At 37.4% G+C, this 17,393-nt stretch overlaps 1 protein-coding gene across 2 annotated transcripts in view; it reads left to right on the forward strand.

Annotated features, from left to right (window-relative positions):
• The window catches only part of LOC132104016 (trithorax group protein osa-like), a 68,261-nt gene extending 53,139 nt beyond the window's left edge, over positions 1 to 15,122 (forward strand). For both annotated transcript variants that reach the window (XM_059509178.1, XM_059509187.1), the window contains exons 3-5: positions 11,939 to 12,061; positions 12,201 to 12,273; positions 13,369 to 15,122. In XM_059509178.1, the coding sequence (XP_059365161.1) occupies positions 11,939 to 12,061; positions 12,201 to 12,273; positions 13,369 to 14,396 (1,224 nt within the window). In that variant the 3' untranslated portion in view covers positions 14,397 to 15,122. The remainder of the gene's footprint in view (positions 1 to 11,938; positions 12,062 to 12,200; positions 12,274 to 13,368) is intronic.
• The last annotated feature ends 2,271 nt before the right edge of the window (positions 15,123 to 17,393 follow it).

The following is a 17,393-nucleotide window of genomic DNA, read 5'->3' on the forward strand; positions in this document are numbered from 1 at the left end:
ACTTTTGCACGATAAACAATTTGGGGTCTGTGTTGGGTCGCCACTCTGTGTTCTAATGTAAAAACTGAGCCCGAAGTCAAAGCGGTTGAGAAACAGTGATCTTGACAGCGGCTCTTGCTGTGGTGGATGCTGATTCAGTCTTTTCTCCTCCCAGCGCCTTCCTGCTCCTGTTTCTCTCTCTCTCTCACTTTCGCTCTCCCTCTTCTTCCACCATTCATTCTGTCTGACATGCAGTCGTTTGTTGTTGTCTTTTCCTCGCCTTCTTCCAGACACCCTGCGGAGAGAGTGATGAAGGAGAATACAGAAGAGAGAGAAAATGACGAGGAGGGAGAGGAAAAAAGAGGGTGATGGCGTAAAGCTAGCGCTGAGCATTTGAGTCTTTGTTCTACTTTTATGTTGAGCAGGAATGAAAAATGCTGCGGTGCGGTTAGAGAATTACCAGATCTGAGTCTGATTCGTGCGTTTAATGGGTGTCGTAGCTTTAATAAGGATGTGTTGTCTTGAGCAGGTTAAAGATATCAGTCAAGTGCAGTGTGTCACTGTTTCAACATAATGGATTTCTCTCTCTCTCATCCTGTTTCTCCCCATCCATCTCATCTGTCCCGATAATAATGCACTCTCAGCTATAAATGTGTTATTTTAAGTGTGTACAATACAACACTCACAAAGCATCTAAAAATTGCTATCATTTACTGGTGGTAGTACACTCCAAATATTCTAGTGCCTAATATCAGAGCATAATTTCGCAGTGGAGAATTGTGTATGTCAAAGTATAGCCTTATATTAGACAAAAAAAAACAGCAATTTCAGGTTATTTTGGAAGTAGCTGGGAATTTAAAACCATTTTTTCCAAACCATGCAAAAGAGTGAATAGTAATGGAAAGTCATGGAAATGTCTGAAGTGAAGATGCATTTTGTCATTGCGCTCAGCTCTAAATATTTAATCAGCTGGATATTGCTCTTCTGTAGAGTAAACGCGCTCGCATTAGTGTTGTCTGAACATTACAAATCATTGCTTTGAGACCTTGTTTTTGAATGAATCTGGTTCACAATTTGTTTTTTATGATTAATTTGCTAATCAGTCTAAATTAGACTGTATTTTGTTTATTTTCATTTCATGTCTAGCAACCACAGATGAATAGAAAGGTTGTGCTTAATCCACTGGTCATTAATACGAGCAGATCTAAAAGAACTGCACAGCAGAAATAAATGCTCTGCTTTACTGTATCTGTTCAAACAACCCAATAAACACCTACATTTAAACACTCACACCCAATGCTTTATGCTCATTGGCTGAGGAACATGCACAGGGTTGTGGCTACAGTCTAAGCTACCAAGTCTACCACTTGTACATATGTGTTTGTTCCTGTCTGTTATATGCAGTGTGTGTGTGTGAGAGAGAGAGAGAGAGAGCCTACAAGATGGTTTGTGTGAGTGGTTAGTCTGAAGTTACTTGAAAACCTCTCTCGGCTTGACCTGTGTAAAAGAATTCTTCATTATACAGTATATGGGTGAAAAGAGAAGCATGTAGTTGTAGATACTTAGACCCTCTTAAGGATATGACAATGAGCAATACAATTTGCGTCTAAGCAACCGTTCAAAAGTTATAGTGGTCGGAAACCTTGTTGAAAGAAGTCTCTTCAAGTCTGCATTTATGCGATCAAAAATAGAGTAAAAACAGTAATACTGTGTTCTATTTTAACATATTTTAATTGTAATTTAGTCCTGTATTGACAGCTGAATTTTCAGCAACCATTACTCCAGTTTCCTTCTGAAATATGCTAATTTGGTGTTTAAGACAGACATCAGTGATACTGATTTAATAATACTTTTAAAAATACTTTTATGGCAACCATGATACATTTTTTTTTCCAAGATGCTTTGATTTATAGAAACTTTACAGAACTCTCACTTTTGATAAATATAATGCATCCTTGCTAAATATAATCTTTGTAAAGTATTTATTATCTCACTGACCCTTCATTTTTGAATGGTAGTATGTCAGTTTTAATTTTTTGGTTGATGAATCTGCATATCAATGATTCCAGCATAACACAAACATATTGCATTGACATACTTTCCAGAATAATTTAGACAAGATTAATACCAGGATTAAATTTGGCGATCCAGCAGCAAATGTTACGAAAGTGAATCCATCTCTTAGATTCCCAACAGGGGATCATCACACACATGGATGTTCATCCCTGCCTCCTCTGTCGCACTCTTGCAGAGGAACATATGGGCGAGAATGTGGCTTGCATAATTAGACAGATCTCCAATAACATGTTAACACCAGTTTGTTTTATAAAATTCCAATTCTGCCTCATTTATTTTTCTCCAGCTTGATTTGTTCTTAACTTTAAGAATTGCTCATCGAAACATTCCCTTCAATCATTAAACTGATGTACGCAAGTCGAGTGTTGTGTATAATGCCTTTTAAATTGCATATGAGGTACTTGGCTGTGTTTCAATGTTTTATACAAGTAGCTAATGACAGAGTAAGAGGGTGAAAAAGGAGGTTTCATTTAGTTTCCTCTTTTAAATAACAATAAATAAACATAATGATAAGCCACTGTGGCCCTTAGCGTGCGATTTGTATTTTGAATGTTTGACATCTGTCAGTTTTAATGGTGGCAGCTCCTTCACTCATCCCATAGGGCTTTATCTTCCACTCCGCACACAAATCTCTCAATCAATTTACCAAATGAAACCGGGTGTGCAGTGCTTAAAAGAACAGTCTGTGCTTACTGAGCATGAGAGTGAGATGGAAAGAGAGAGAGAATATATTGTTTATGTGACCCGTTCCCCAGCATTAACCTAATTCATTTATCCAGGATTACGATGCGTTATTAAAAAGACAACGGAGGGTGAAAGAGAGTGAAAAGAAGAGAATACATTCAAGAAAGTAAGACAGAATAAGAGACGGAGGGAAGAATGAGAGTGGAAGAGAGATGTGCGAATCCATCTTGAAATATAAATATGTCTGATGCTGATTATACGGTTGATTCTGCATTAATTGGTTAATTGATGCAGTTGATTCTGCATCATATTATTTCATTATTTATAAACAACAAGCAAGCTAAATGTGACATCTATATTTTGAGGCATTTACAGCAGAAAATCACCACACTAAACTGTAGAAGCTGTTTGTTTTATATTTGATGTTAGAAATGTTTTTTATCGTTTAACGACTATAAATACCCAGAATTATCCAACCTGTCCTCCAACCAGGCTCTAATTATCTTAGAAAATTTCCAGAAAAAATTGATGTTATCTGTGTAGATTTTTTAGTACTTGATATTCAGTTGATTATAAAAATAAATACTTTGTAACAACCTGAAGCTTTGACTGTTTAGTGGACTTAGTTTAGAATCTCCACATCTTTCTGATAGCTCCTCCCCTTCCTGATCAGACTAGCTCTGGTTATCATACTAGGAAAGAAGAGAAGAAAGAGCAGCCACATAAAAACACACGAGTGTTTTTAGATCCTCTCACATTTCTACATCATGACAAGGGAGAGGGGAGTGATACTGAGATACTAGATGGATAAAGGGAGAAAGTGCCCAAGGACATGTAGTGTGTGTGTGTGTGTGTACACTTTATCAGTGCATTTAAATTGCTATCCTTGCATGAGGAAAGAAAATAATTGGTGGATCTCAAGGTCTCCCTTTAATAAAGATGACAGAGAACCTTGAACGGGCTGCAGACATCATAGAACACACACACACATCTTATGCATTATTTTGATTACATTTCTCAATATTTTTAGATTAAATTATAAGGGTTTACTTGCATTAAATTGATCAAGTGACAGTAAAGACATTTATAATGTTACAAAGATTTCTATTTCAAATAAATGCTGTTCTTTTTAACTTTAATTCATCAAAACAAAAGATCCTGAAGAAATACAGTTTTCCAAAAAAAAAAGCAGCCCAGCTGAAACAAATACTCTTGAGCACTAAATCAGCATATTAGAATGATTTCTGAAAGATCAGGCTGTTGAAATTTCAGCCTTGCCATCCCAGGAATAAATAGCATTTTAAAATAAGATATTTTATAATAAGATGTTACTGTTTTGCTGTATTTTTGATCAAATATATTCTAAATATATTTATTTAGTCAGTTGCCAAGTGAGTCTGGGTACTGACCACCCTGTTGGGCTTTATAGCATTTTCTTGAGCTTTTAGCCAACAGACATTGTTTATGATTCAGCTTTAAGATTTAAATTGTTACTTTGATTGGATTTCATTGAAATAGTTATTTTAGCATTTTTCTTTTTGTATGTGTTTCACTCATCCTGAAATGGAAGCCAAATCTTTAATGCACTACGAAAAGATTTGTGTGGTTAGAGGAAGATAAACCCCTACGGAATGAGTGTTATTTTAGGGCGACAACCTGTCGTGGTAGCTTTGTGGAGTGCATTAGAGGCTAATAAGCACAGGTTTACAGGTTTAGAAAGAGCATCGGAGGTGTTTATAAAGTGTTTGTAAGGGATTGTCTGTTTCGTGCAGCTTCTACCAGTCGTATTTAGACAAGGGTGAGTGGTCTAAGCAGCTGATCTATCCTGACAGCAGTAATCCCCCCCACCATCCCTCTATGTGTGTGTGTGTGTGTGTGTGTGTGTGTGTGTTTCAGAGTACATGTGTGTTAGCATAAGAGCGGAATTGAGCAGATTGAACAGGGATGGAGAAATAGAGTTAAATAATAATATCAGAGTTTCATAATGAGCAAGGAATGAGGGGAAGTGTGTGTGTCTACATGAATAATCTCTAGGGAAGGTGTTGTGCTGCTGCTCAGACAGAAGTAGCTCTGCCTTATGTTCATCCCTCTTTGTACACACACTCTCACACATACACACGCACACTTGTGGTCTACAGGAAGGAAGTTCTTGTGTGCTGTTGACTGTTTTTGCAAACTGAAAGCCAGTAAAAACTGCACATATACGCTCTTTTATGATGTGCTGCTGAAGTGTTTGTGCTTCAGTGCTCTTTCAACTAAAATGTGGATATTTAGCTTGATCATGTGCATCCCAGAGGATGCAGGCTGAATCTTGCTGAAGTTTTGTTGTTTAATGTCGTGTGTTTTGTGATGTGAGGAAGCCTCATAGGGAGACTGCATATTCACATATCTGGATAATGAAGCAAATTAATAACTTTGGCCAATTATTTCCTTGTGTGCAAGTTTTATTTGTTTGAGAAAACAGCTGAAGAGACATACAAAATAATGTCTTAAAGTGTTAGCGCACCCTCAAAAATCTGTCATCATTTACTCACTCTTATGTCGTTCCAAAAACCTGTATGATTTGATTTCTTCTGAGTAACACAAAAGAAGGTAAATAATCTGTTGTACCCTAAAGTTACAATGTTTGGGTAGGAAATAAATCTGAAAGTGTATGGACGAAAAAGTACTGGGACATTTCTCAAAATATCTTTTTATGTTCCGCAGAAGTAAAAAGACATTAATGAAAGATTTTTCATCTTTGTGAATGACTTTTCAACTATCTCTTTAATGAAAACCTAATAATAATAATAATAATAATAATAATAATAATAATGTTGTTATTATTGTTGTTGTTGTTTTTACAGGGAAGGGAATAGAAAATATCATTAGCTCAGTATAAAACAATAGAAGTCAATGAAAAGTCAACACAGTGATAGAAAAACAAGCATATGTGTGTTTTAACTGAAGATATTGTCTTTGGTTTCGACTAGGAGAAATGGAATAGTACATAGTAGCAGCACACAATGCTCTTCATTTCTCTGTTTCTAATAATCACTCCCCATTCCCTCCTCGTTATTAGATATGAGCCACCAGACCTGTGTGCTTGGTATTCTGCACCACACACACACACACACACACACACACACACACACACACACACACACACACACACACACAGAGACTCTTTGTATGTTTGCCAAGTAGATGAGAAATGCAAAGCCTGAACATGTGATCAGATCAAAAAGAAGAAATGTCAGAGGTCTGTCCCCCATCAGGGACTGTAAGACATCCAGTTACAGCAACTTGTGTTTTTCATGAAAGAGAGGAAGTCTGGAAGACACTGTGTAAATGCAACATGTGAACTAGTAGTGAACTGTCATTCAATTTTCAAGTCAGTTACCAGTGACCAATCGCTATTAATGTTATGCGTTTTATTTGATTGTTTGTTTATTTTTCTATGTATTCTTTTTTCATATTTCTTTTTTTCCTCATTAAATTGTACATACCTCTATTATTTTAATTAATAAAATTTATATATATATATATATATATATATATATATATATATATATATATATATATATATATATATATATATATATATATATATATTTGAAATGTAATACAATGTAAAATACAATACAATACAATACAATGTAAATGTAATAATTTATTATTAATTTAATATTTATATTTATTAAATTCATATTTAATTAAAACATATTTAAATAGAATTTAAAATAATTAAAATAAATAATATACTAACATTCTATTTACATTTGCAACAAAACATATACAAACATTTACAATATAATAAATTATAAAGCATATCTAAAAGTAATAATGTATTACTTAATTAAAAGAATATCATTTTAGCAAATCGGCACAATGAATTTTAATTAAATTGTACAAACCTCTATGATCTATTTTATTTACTATATTATTTCATTTAAAATTGTTAAAAAAAAATTTAAATAAACTAATAAATTGTTAAATGTATGTCAGTTTAATTATCTATTAAATTAATACAAAATATGAAAATATGCATTATCTATTGAGCTACTGTAACATATTAGTCAGCCAACCAACACACCCAATATCCTTCTGGTTTATATGAGAACTCATGCATTGAGAATTTGAATTGATTCAGTTTCAACAGAGCTCTTTTGAATACTAGAAGATATCTATAATTAGTATAATTGTTTATTCAGTTAAAATTATTATTCAGTGTACAGTAAGAGAATAAAACAGGAGTGACAGAGAATATTCATGCTAACAGTATAAGACAACAGTGACTAAAATTGCTTATTAAAACACTCGGTCAGATGCAGTTGAAGGCCGCACGTGTTGTCTTTGTGTTCTAGTGTAGTGGCTAAGCAGAGCCCGTCCCGGGTGACCTTGCCCTGAGGTGGAATAGAGGGAGGAGGGTGGACAGGAGAGGGGCGGGAGGGGGGTGTACACAGATGGTAGAGAATATGGTTCCAGGGTATTTCGGATGGGGCCTAGCTCCGACAAACGCAAACAAATAAGCCTCTGCATTCAGTGCGGAGAAAGAGAGCCACATTGTTAAAGAACTGCTGAGACGGATCTTAAAAGAAAGCCAAGGTAAAGCAATTCAAGAATTTACTAAGTAATAATTAGAAGGGTCCGCCAGGGCCGAAGGTGCCGAGAGCTATACTGAAGATACCGTAGCCCCAGCGCCGTTCTGTGGTTCTGCAAGGTTGAGGACACAGAGCCCAGCTGCGGCAGGAATGAATGCTGAATAAATTAAGCACTCTGCCAAGTTAACACTAGGCTGGCAGCAGCTCTTCCCCTTTAAGCCCAGGTGTGTGTGAATGTGTGTACTGTACGTGTGAGAACATTTTTAATGTGCAAATATGTTTTGTGCGAATGCAGTATGTGGGCATGCCCCATCACACTTGTGATGACAATCTGAAGCGGTGTTTCAAAAGGTCCCCGGATAGTTAGGAGTGCCCTAAGAAATGGATTTTTGTGATATTATGTATAAAGTGACATACAGCCAAGTATGGTGACCCATACTCAGAATTCGTGCTCTGAATTTAACCCATCCAAAGTGCACACACACAGCAGTGAACACACACAAACCGTGAACACACACCTGGAGCAGTGGGCAGCCATTTATGCTGCGGCACCCAGGGAGCAGTTGGGGGTTCGGTGCCTTGCTCAAGGGCACCTCAGTCGTGATATTGCCAGCCCGAGATTCGAACCCACAACCCTAGGGTTAGGAGTCAAATTCTCTAACCACTAGGCCACAACTTCCCCATATGGTAGACGTGGCACAACGTGGTTAACCAGACTGGCACAAAGACTGGCTCTTGTCTCCAAGCCATACAAACAGAGAAGTAGAGAGAGAGAGCTGATATGGTTTGTTGTGGAAGTAGGTCAGGCGTCACATTCATTAACATCTTCCTCTCATGCCCAATGATGTGAGCTGTTCCCACTATCACACACACATGTACATGTTTATATCCCTGTGTGTGGACATATAAATCAGGGCATGCAAAACTTGCATATGATCAGAGGTTATCAATTCAAGACAGACACTCATATATTCAGAATGCATTTGTAAAGAAGGTCATTTGTCAGTCATCATTTCATAGCGCTTTAACCGCACCATCAAGGCAATAGACGTAAATAAACTTGGTTACTGTGGAGATAAAAGCAGTACTTAGTGTCTGCCTGTGCTCTGGACAGCTGGACTTCTGCAGGACGGCACAGCGGAGCGCTCTACACAACCCTGTCCCACTTTCTTTCACACACTTTGCTTGCATGTGCTTACCCATTGCGCTTTCTAATTCTACCTTTTTTGCAAAAGTTGTGTGCCTGAGTCAGTCCCTTCCTCTTTTCTTATTCCTCGCTCTCTGTCCACTCCATTCATCCCCATCTCATTCTTTTCTTACTCTTGCAGTCATATGCTTTCCCTCTTTCTCTGTCCCTCCCCCTCTTTACTCCCAGCAAGGTCACTTGGAGTTGCATGACAAAGCGACTTCACTGACATTCACAACAGCTCCCTCCCTCTCTCCATCCCCCCCCCCCCCCCTTTCCCTTCCAATAGTCCTGCACTGCTGGTTTTCAGACATTTTCCCATGACAATTAGCTAAAGCATTGAGAATGGACCTAAATATAGAGAGCAAATAAAGCCTTACTTGGTGTTTAATTTGGGATCTTAAACCAATGTAACCAAAAGTTCAAGATTGGAGCATTGTAATAGATTATGAATGAGGATGACCATAATAAAACAATCAACCACAGTTTACTCTCTGTATGTGAGGTTTTTGAGTGAGTAAATTTGCAATCAGTGACGCCAAAAAAATAAATATAAATCTTGTAAAGGAATATACATTTTTTTAATTGCTAAATGAACTCAACATATCACTTTTCAGAAAAAAAAATGTAAAAATAATTAAATAAAAACTAAATGAAAGGGGAAGAAAATACTGAAATGTCAAAAATCTATTATAACCCTGGTTTAGATGACAAAAGCAAGGTCAAACATGCATGCTCTGGGTTAAGTGAGAAAACATCCTTTCATGCTTGGCAGCACGCAAATGCATAATTGGTTTTATTTCTCTTGTTAGTTTGCTATGGGTAATTATGTCTCTTTTATGTGGTTTAGGGCATATTTAGTGCTCTTTTTCATCAGTATACCTTTACAAACTTTTAATTAATGTCATTAATCTCATTATGATATTTTATTCTGCACTTCTAATTTTATTATTATTTATACAATTGTTTAGTTTTATCTATTAGGACCCACTTTATATTAAGTGTCCTTGACTATGTATTTACATTTAAATAAGTAATTTGATACAATGCACAGTGTGAACATGCATGTTTTTACGATGTATGCTACTTTTATTCCAAAATACCATCCTCTAATTAAATCTGGGGCCAGTTGCATAAACTTAGTCACAATGTTAACAGTTTGTCTTAAGAACTATTTTCTCTAACTATCAGTTAAGCAAGTGGTCTTACTTTTCAGATACAGTATCTACCATTTTATGTAACTGAATTAAAAAAGTTATGACCAGTCTTGAAGAAAAAAATTGGATGACTTACTTTTAAGACTAGTCTTAGTAAGACTAGTTAGTAATTTCTTTAGTTTACAGCTATAATTACACTGTTGATCCTACCTCTAGGCTACCCCTTAAAGCTAACCATACTACCAAACCTGTCCCTATCCTTACCCATATCCCACCTCAGTAGCAGCAAAAAATGTTTTGCAATTCATTTACTATTACTTTATTGTTATCGTACTTTGCAATGCAGCGAGAGAGAGAGAGAGAGAGAGAGAGAGAGAGAGAGAGCAATCTAAATTTACATTTCTTTCCGCATTGATGGATTTGGCAGGGTTAAACAAATCTCTCTTTCTTTGTTACCGTCTTGTACGCACAGGAACGGTTGCATTCTGTTCGACAACAAAGACAGCGGATTGCTTTGATAACCTCTGCTGCTGTGATATCTAATCTATTAAATGCACACTGAAATGTGAGTTGCATGAAGAGCTGAGTGAGCGCGCTGAACGGAAAGGGGAGGCGGCTTGACGGACTGCTTTACTCGAAACGTGCGTGTGTTGCTGGAGGCTCTGGATTGGAAATCTTGTGAGGTGTTGGAGAGTAGCTCAGGACAGGGGGAAAGAATGAAAAGCCCTCCCTTATCGAGGGCACAATCGGAAACGCTGTTTAACTTGGCAAGCTTTCCCGGATAGAGCGCAAAGCTGCGTCCTGACAGACTAAAACGTCGTAGAGAACAAACTGGGGTTTTTACAGTCGATAAAAACAGGCGACAGAAAAGCGTAAACTCTTAAGGCGTTCTGATCTGGTTTAGGACTGTGAGAGTGCGCAGGGGCCATCTAGCGTTCGCTTGGAGGAAAAAACACGTTTTTTTTCATACATCTCTGTTCTGTTGGATTTGTGAGAGTCGCTGATTATCATACTAATCAACTCAGTGTTTTCTTTCCTTGCGCTTTGCAGAGCAAAACAGAAACTGTTTAAATAATGTTCAAACATTACTCATGATATCTTAAAGGGATAGTTCGCCTGAAAATTAAAAGGCTGGCATCATTTACTCACACTCATGTTGTTCCAAACCCATATGACTTTAAGTGATTGGTGACTGAAGCTGACAGAATGTTCATTTATCAGCGAACTCTTTTAAGAACCTTTAAGAAGTAACAGATGTGAGTGTTGTCTAGAATCTATTAGAAGTTGTGGTTCTTAATGGCAAGCAGAATCATGCATGGACAGTTCTCAGGTACAGCCCTAACACAACACAAACAACAAAAGCATCTAAATCAGCTCTTCATTCCAGCTGCACATACCCAAGTGCTGGATCAATATCCATTACCAGCTCTACAAGCCATTCATTTCCACTGCAAAGCACCATGATATTCCCCCGGGAAGCCGTTTCACCACCCTGCCTGCTACAAGCAAAGATGATTACACCAGATTCATGCTAGGAGTGTCTGTTAGTGCCTCAGATTACCTCTGCTTGTTCTTGAGCATGATATTAGCTGTGTGTGATGCTAAGCATATGTAGTTTGAGATTTAATTGAATTCACACAACATAATAAACCTAGTAATTTCATTTGGTGTTTGTGTCTTTATGACGTGAAGCAGATCATTGCGTTCTGCCATAGACGAAATGCCAGACGTGAAGTAGTTATCTCTCCACGTCTTCATAATGGTCTGTGATTAATGTTCTACTCAGGTTACGCATTTGTTTTCAGGATTTGGATGGGAGTAGGGAGGGAAGAGGGTGGGGAGTGTTTCTTCTGTAGGAATGGGAATATGGGAATGCCTAGCTGGACTGCTCGGGTGGAGGGGTGCATTCAGACAAAGCCAACGAAAACAAACATCTGTGGCTCGGGGAAGGCAGCGTCTGGTCTGAATCCTCTGTGGTTTTTTACAGATGTTTACAACTTTGCTAAGGAAAGAAGCCCTGTTAGAACATGTGGGCTTGGTTGAGATGACCTTTTTAGCGGTGTTGGGTTACACTGAATGGCGTCACGTCTTTGATCACGGTCAGATTATACGTAGTTAGTTAGAGTTGTTTGTGTGGGTCTAGTAAAGATGAGATCATGTCTGTGTGAATTTGGCAGGCATTGTTTTGACACATTTGAGTTATGTGTAGCTAAAATGTAGTTGGAAGGTGAGTAGAGGTTTAATAGTGATCTTACTTTTATTGTCTCTCTTAGGATCAAGGTGCAGGAATGGTGCCACCTCTTCAGGACCCTCCGTCAGCAGTGCCACGGCAGCCCCAGGGCAGCAACTACAACATGATGCTTAAGAATCAGCTAATAAGCAAACAGCTTCAGCAAGTCAGTGCTCAAACTCCATGTTAAAGTGCAGTTTTGTTGTTTAGCATGGCTGAATTGCCTTTTAATTTGCACTTCTTTAGAGGTAGAATTTGGTACACTGTCTTAAGTGTGTTAATGTATTACTTTCTGTTTCTTATAGGAAAAGCAAAGGCAAATGGAGCAAATGAATGGAGGGCATGTCACAGACTGCCGACATGTGGCATCATTTCAAGGTACAGTAACATCAAACCACATAAACATTGGTAAATACTGGGTCTGATTTACCATTTTTGCATAAAATGTACACTTGTTTTTTTTTCATGCAGAAGTCATGATTCATCAGTTTTTAAATTGATTCATAAGTTTAAACACACAGAAAAAAATATCTTAAACTGTGCACACAAAAATGTTCCAAATGCAAATCATTTAATAAGATATACATACATACATACATACATAAACACTGTTAATAGAAAAAAATATTAAAATTATATAATAAAATATTTAAAAATAAATATAAAAATACAGAAGCCCTTATATGGACATAGTTTGTGCATGTTTATACAAATTACTATATTTATGCATTTATGTATTGGTGGAAATTTATAGGATCATAAATAGGAATTTTTATAAAATTGTTAGTGAATGAGGCCTACTGTTTATTTAGTGCCAAAATTTAGCTATATGTGACCCTGGACCACAAAACGAGTCTTAAGTGTCAATTTTCACTTTTTATAAATGGTTTATTAGGATCGGACAATATTTGGCTGAGATACAACAATTTGAACATCTGGAATCTGAGGGTGCAAAAAAATCGAAATACTGAGAAAAATCTCCTTTGAAGTTGTCCAAATGAATTCTTAGCAATGCAAATTACTAATCAAAGTTTTGATATATTTACGGTAGGAAATTAAATAAAAATTTCTTCATGGAACATGATCTTTACTTAATATCCTAATAATTTTTGGCATAAAAGAAAAATCTATAATTTTTACCCATACAATGGTTTTTTGATTATTGCTAAAAATATACCCCAGTGACATATACACTCCCATTCAAATGTTTGGGGTCAATACGATTTTCTTTTTTTTTCTTCTTCTTTTTTTTAAGAAAAAAATAACACTTTTAATACAAGGATGCATTAAATGGATAAATTATATATACAATTTAACTGGTTTGCTATATTTGTAATAAATTAAATGCAGCCATGGTAAAGATGAAGAGACATGGATTAAAAACATTATAAAATCCTACCAACCCCAAACTTTTGAACAGTAATATGCTCTAAAAAGCCATGCTCAAAATCAATTATTTTCGCTGTTGTGCAGGTCCAGGTCGACCACTCCCTCCAGAGTGTGGTGGATATCCTCTGGGAGCTTCTCAACAGCCAAATTCCTCCATGCTCTCCCATAGTGGCCCTTTACCCTCAAATCGAATTGGTCTTTCCTCCAGCTCAGTCTCCCAGGTGGGCCCATCCGTTGGAGGATACATGTGCAGCAAAGGTTCCAAACAACCCCTCTGCCACCCGTCACAAGACTTTGGAATGGCGATGCAGCCTGGCCAGAGCATGATGGGAATGGGTGGCCCTCCACGTCAACCGTTACACCCGGCTCATGCTGTGACACGACCAGGAATGCCATGTCCAAACCTACCAGGCGGTCGTGTGTCGACCCACCAACTGCGGCAGGTGCTGCACCAAGGCGGAGCTCTTCAGTCACATATGATGTTCCCTTCTCAGCAGCAGCAGCAGCCCACGTCACAGTCCCAGCTCTGGCAGCACCAACAAGGGTTGCAACCACATATGGACCCTGCAAACCACCAACATCCCTTCCCCGCCGGAGGAGCCCTACCTGGATGCCGAGGTCCTCAGTTTCCACAGCGATCCGGCATGGCAGGTATGCCAGCCAACTTCCCTGGATCCCATCATCCTCCAAATCAAGTAGCCCCTGGTTTGGTTAGCAGACAGGACCAGAAGATGCCCAACACCCAGCCACTATCCTCCATGTCCCAACAGAACTTCAGAATGCGAGGTCCGCTTTCCGCTCTAGCTGTTATGAAACCAGGAGGACGGTCCATGATGCACCCTGCCCATGGGATGGCGCTTCCTAGTTACCAGACTACTTCCACGGGGAAACACTGTTCACCGCAGAGCTACAACCCTAGAGATAAACTGCCTTCCTATGACTACAGAACACAGCATCAGAGCAATGGAGCAATGGCAGCGGGGCTACAAGGACCTGGAGGCGGAGGTGGTGGCAGGGCAGAGGTGGACTTCATAGACACTCTGGTGGGCAACAATGAAGACTGGCTGAACAATCTCACCATGATTGATGAATACCTTGAGCAAAACTCATAGGGACTGATCAAGAGCATCCTAGGTTTATAAATCACTACACACAGCTCCAGAATGGGGCCGTAGGGTCATTGCTCTGTAAAGGCGCGTTCAGACCAAGAGCGCTAACTGTAACAAGAACTATATTAGTGTCCACACCAACGGATGATAATATTCTGTTCCTTATAAGCTTACAGCACCATTGTCTGCTGTTGTAAGGCCCTGACTTTTCTGAACTTTTATGGAAATCCACTTTGGCAAGCTTTTTCGAACCCCAGAAACGAACTCCAAACTTTGTGTTGGTCTAATTTTGTTCTAAATAACGCAGTATATTAAGTCCTTTAAATATGCAAGCTGTTTAAACTTATGTGGTATCTGATTGCCTTAAAAAACTATTTAGTTTATCATTATATCTTTACATCTTTGGTGTGAACGAACCTTAAAGTCTTAAAGCGTTTTTTTGTTGTTGTTTGTTTGTCATGGCTAGCATTAGTGAGAATGTATCAGTGGAAATGAGGCACTGCTAACCCTCCTGAAATGGCTTTGGCTGTCGTTAAACTGGCTTATATTATAAGATGCTTTTTCCTTTTCTCTATGGTTGCTCTTCCAGTGCTCCCTGCGCTGTTTTAGGATAATATTGTAATTATTGTCAAATGTATTATGGAATGAAACACTGACTTATGAAAACATGGGCTTTGCTCAGCAGTGTAAAGAAAGTTCTCATTCAGTTAAGGGGACAGTTCACCCAAAAAGGACAATTCTGTCATCATTTACTTGCCCTCATGGCGTTCCAAACCTGTATGTCAGAAGACATTTTGAAGAAAAAAAATGTGTCTGTACAATGAGAGTTAATGGGGTTTAAAACAACACTGACTTTCAATGTATGTAAAACGGGTGAACGGTCCCTTTAATGCAATGTGGTAACAGTATTGTTGGCATTCTCATGCCAGACCAGGCTCATATGTCCAGCCTTTCATTCTTGCTGTTTGAAAAGCATATGAAATCATTTCTGTGATGAACTATTTGAGGGTATTTCAAAAGGGGCTTGTCCTGTACATAAAGGATTTTGTAAAATATGGTTTCTTAAACTGTAACATACAAAAGAGGAAGTACACATATTTATGCTTCTTTTCTGCTGATGAATTCTTCAGAATTTCTTTGTAAATAATTATTAAAAGAATAAATAAAACAAAAATGCAATGTAAAGATATGAGTGTCACATTGAAACTGCAAATTAAATATTTTACACTAAGCAACTCTATTGTAATTTGTATTATGCAAGACAGTATGGTTAGTGTTGGAGTAATACTATGTATTACAAAGGTGAACAATTTGTTATGTTTTTGACATAACCGGACTTCTGGTACTCCAGTCTGGCTTAAGAGGGTTGTCTTGTTTTGCGTTTTTAAATTGTGAGGTTTGGAGTTCAGTTTTTCTCAGCCTTGTTACAGAATTTAATTCTAACATTAGTTGCACAATCTAAAGGTTCTCTAATTTATGTCATATTGCAAGAGCATAATACTTTTTACACTAGACACCAGTGTCTTTGTAATAATATGTTCAATCTAAGGAAATGAGGATCTTAAGGATCTAGAAGCTTTTGGAACAAGGACACTTTGCAGCAATTCTAGGAATGTCTTTTGTAAGTACACACCAGCTACACTGAAATAACAGCCTCAATGTAGCAGAGGGACAAATATATGATCACGTCACGTTTTATGTAATATAAGAGCAACACCTTTCACAGTAAGTGCATAAAACCCACAGTCCAGAGTCTTGGGTTTCCAAAAGTTCACGACCATGTAGTTGGTGCCATGAACTTTAAGACTGATTTGTGATTAATTGTGATTTATTATATTTTGTCTTCATATTTTTAGATTGGAAAATAAACTGTAAAAAAACAAAAATGTCCCCTGTTCTTCTTTAGTATATCTTACTTCTGTTTCCATTAGTGGTAAGAGTGACGTTTATGACGACAGATAAATATTAGCACCATACCTCATTTAGTGTTGAGATGCCTGATAACTACTGTGCTAAAATGTTATAGGTTCACAAAACACCAGGGTCAGTATATATCTCTTTGTGACTGCTTATCAGGACGAGGCAGGGATTAAGTAAACATATTTGTGATATTGATTTAAGAGAGAAAACTGCTGCTCGCTTAAATTTTTGTTGAAGTTTTTTTCTTTTGTCTTTTTTTTTAAAATGGGTTAAATGATATCTTTAGTTTAAACTTAAAGGAAAGATGTGCTCACAGAAGAATTTCACTTTCCAATCATGATGTTGTGATTCCTGATGTGGCAGTGTTTTCCACAACACAACTGAACATCCCTTTGATTCATGCTTCATAGTGTAGCTTTTTAGTGTGGTAAATTAAATCATTATTTTATTTTCTTGAGGGAATATGAGATCATATGGTCATACATAAAATAAACATAATAATTAGTCTAATAAAGATGCTCCAGAATTTTGTGAGGCGATATTTTCTTACAATTAGACCTTTAGCCTTTGTCACACTTTTCTTCGGAGTCTGTAAGTATTTAGCAAGGAATAGGTTAATGTATTTTTTAATGTGTTTTAAGCCTCACATTTTTCAAAATGTACTTTTTTCTTTTCTTTTTTCCAGCTATGCATACTAGATTTTTTTTACCATGCAGTGGAAAGACAGTAGGGTCATACAGGACTCTAAAACGATATTCATTTCTGGTACAAGATTCTGCATACACTATACAATCTGTTCTTTTGCATAGGCTTCCTTAGATAAACAGATAAATATAAACAGGCATTTTTGCATAGTTCCTCTTAATGCTGTTTTATGGTTTTGCCTGTTTCATTTTTAGATCAGCAGTTTTGCTTCCACATATAAAGTGGCCTTTGTTTCTGCATCTGCAGTTGATGGTTTTAGAAACTCATATCTGTTACTACAGGTTGATGTATCACACAGTTACAGATCAGAGCTACACAACAGAAGTCTGGGTAAATTCAAACTTGACAATCCATACTTTGAAAATTTAAAGCAAT

The sequence above is a fragment of the Carassius carassius genome, chromosome 2 (assembly GCF_963082965.1).
Source record: "Carassius carassius chromosome 2, fCarCar2.1, whole genome shotgun sequence".
NCBI classification, from domain to species: domain Eukaryota; kingdom Metazoa; phylum Chordata; class Actinopteri; order Cypriniformes; family Cyprinidae; genus Carassius; species Carassius carassius.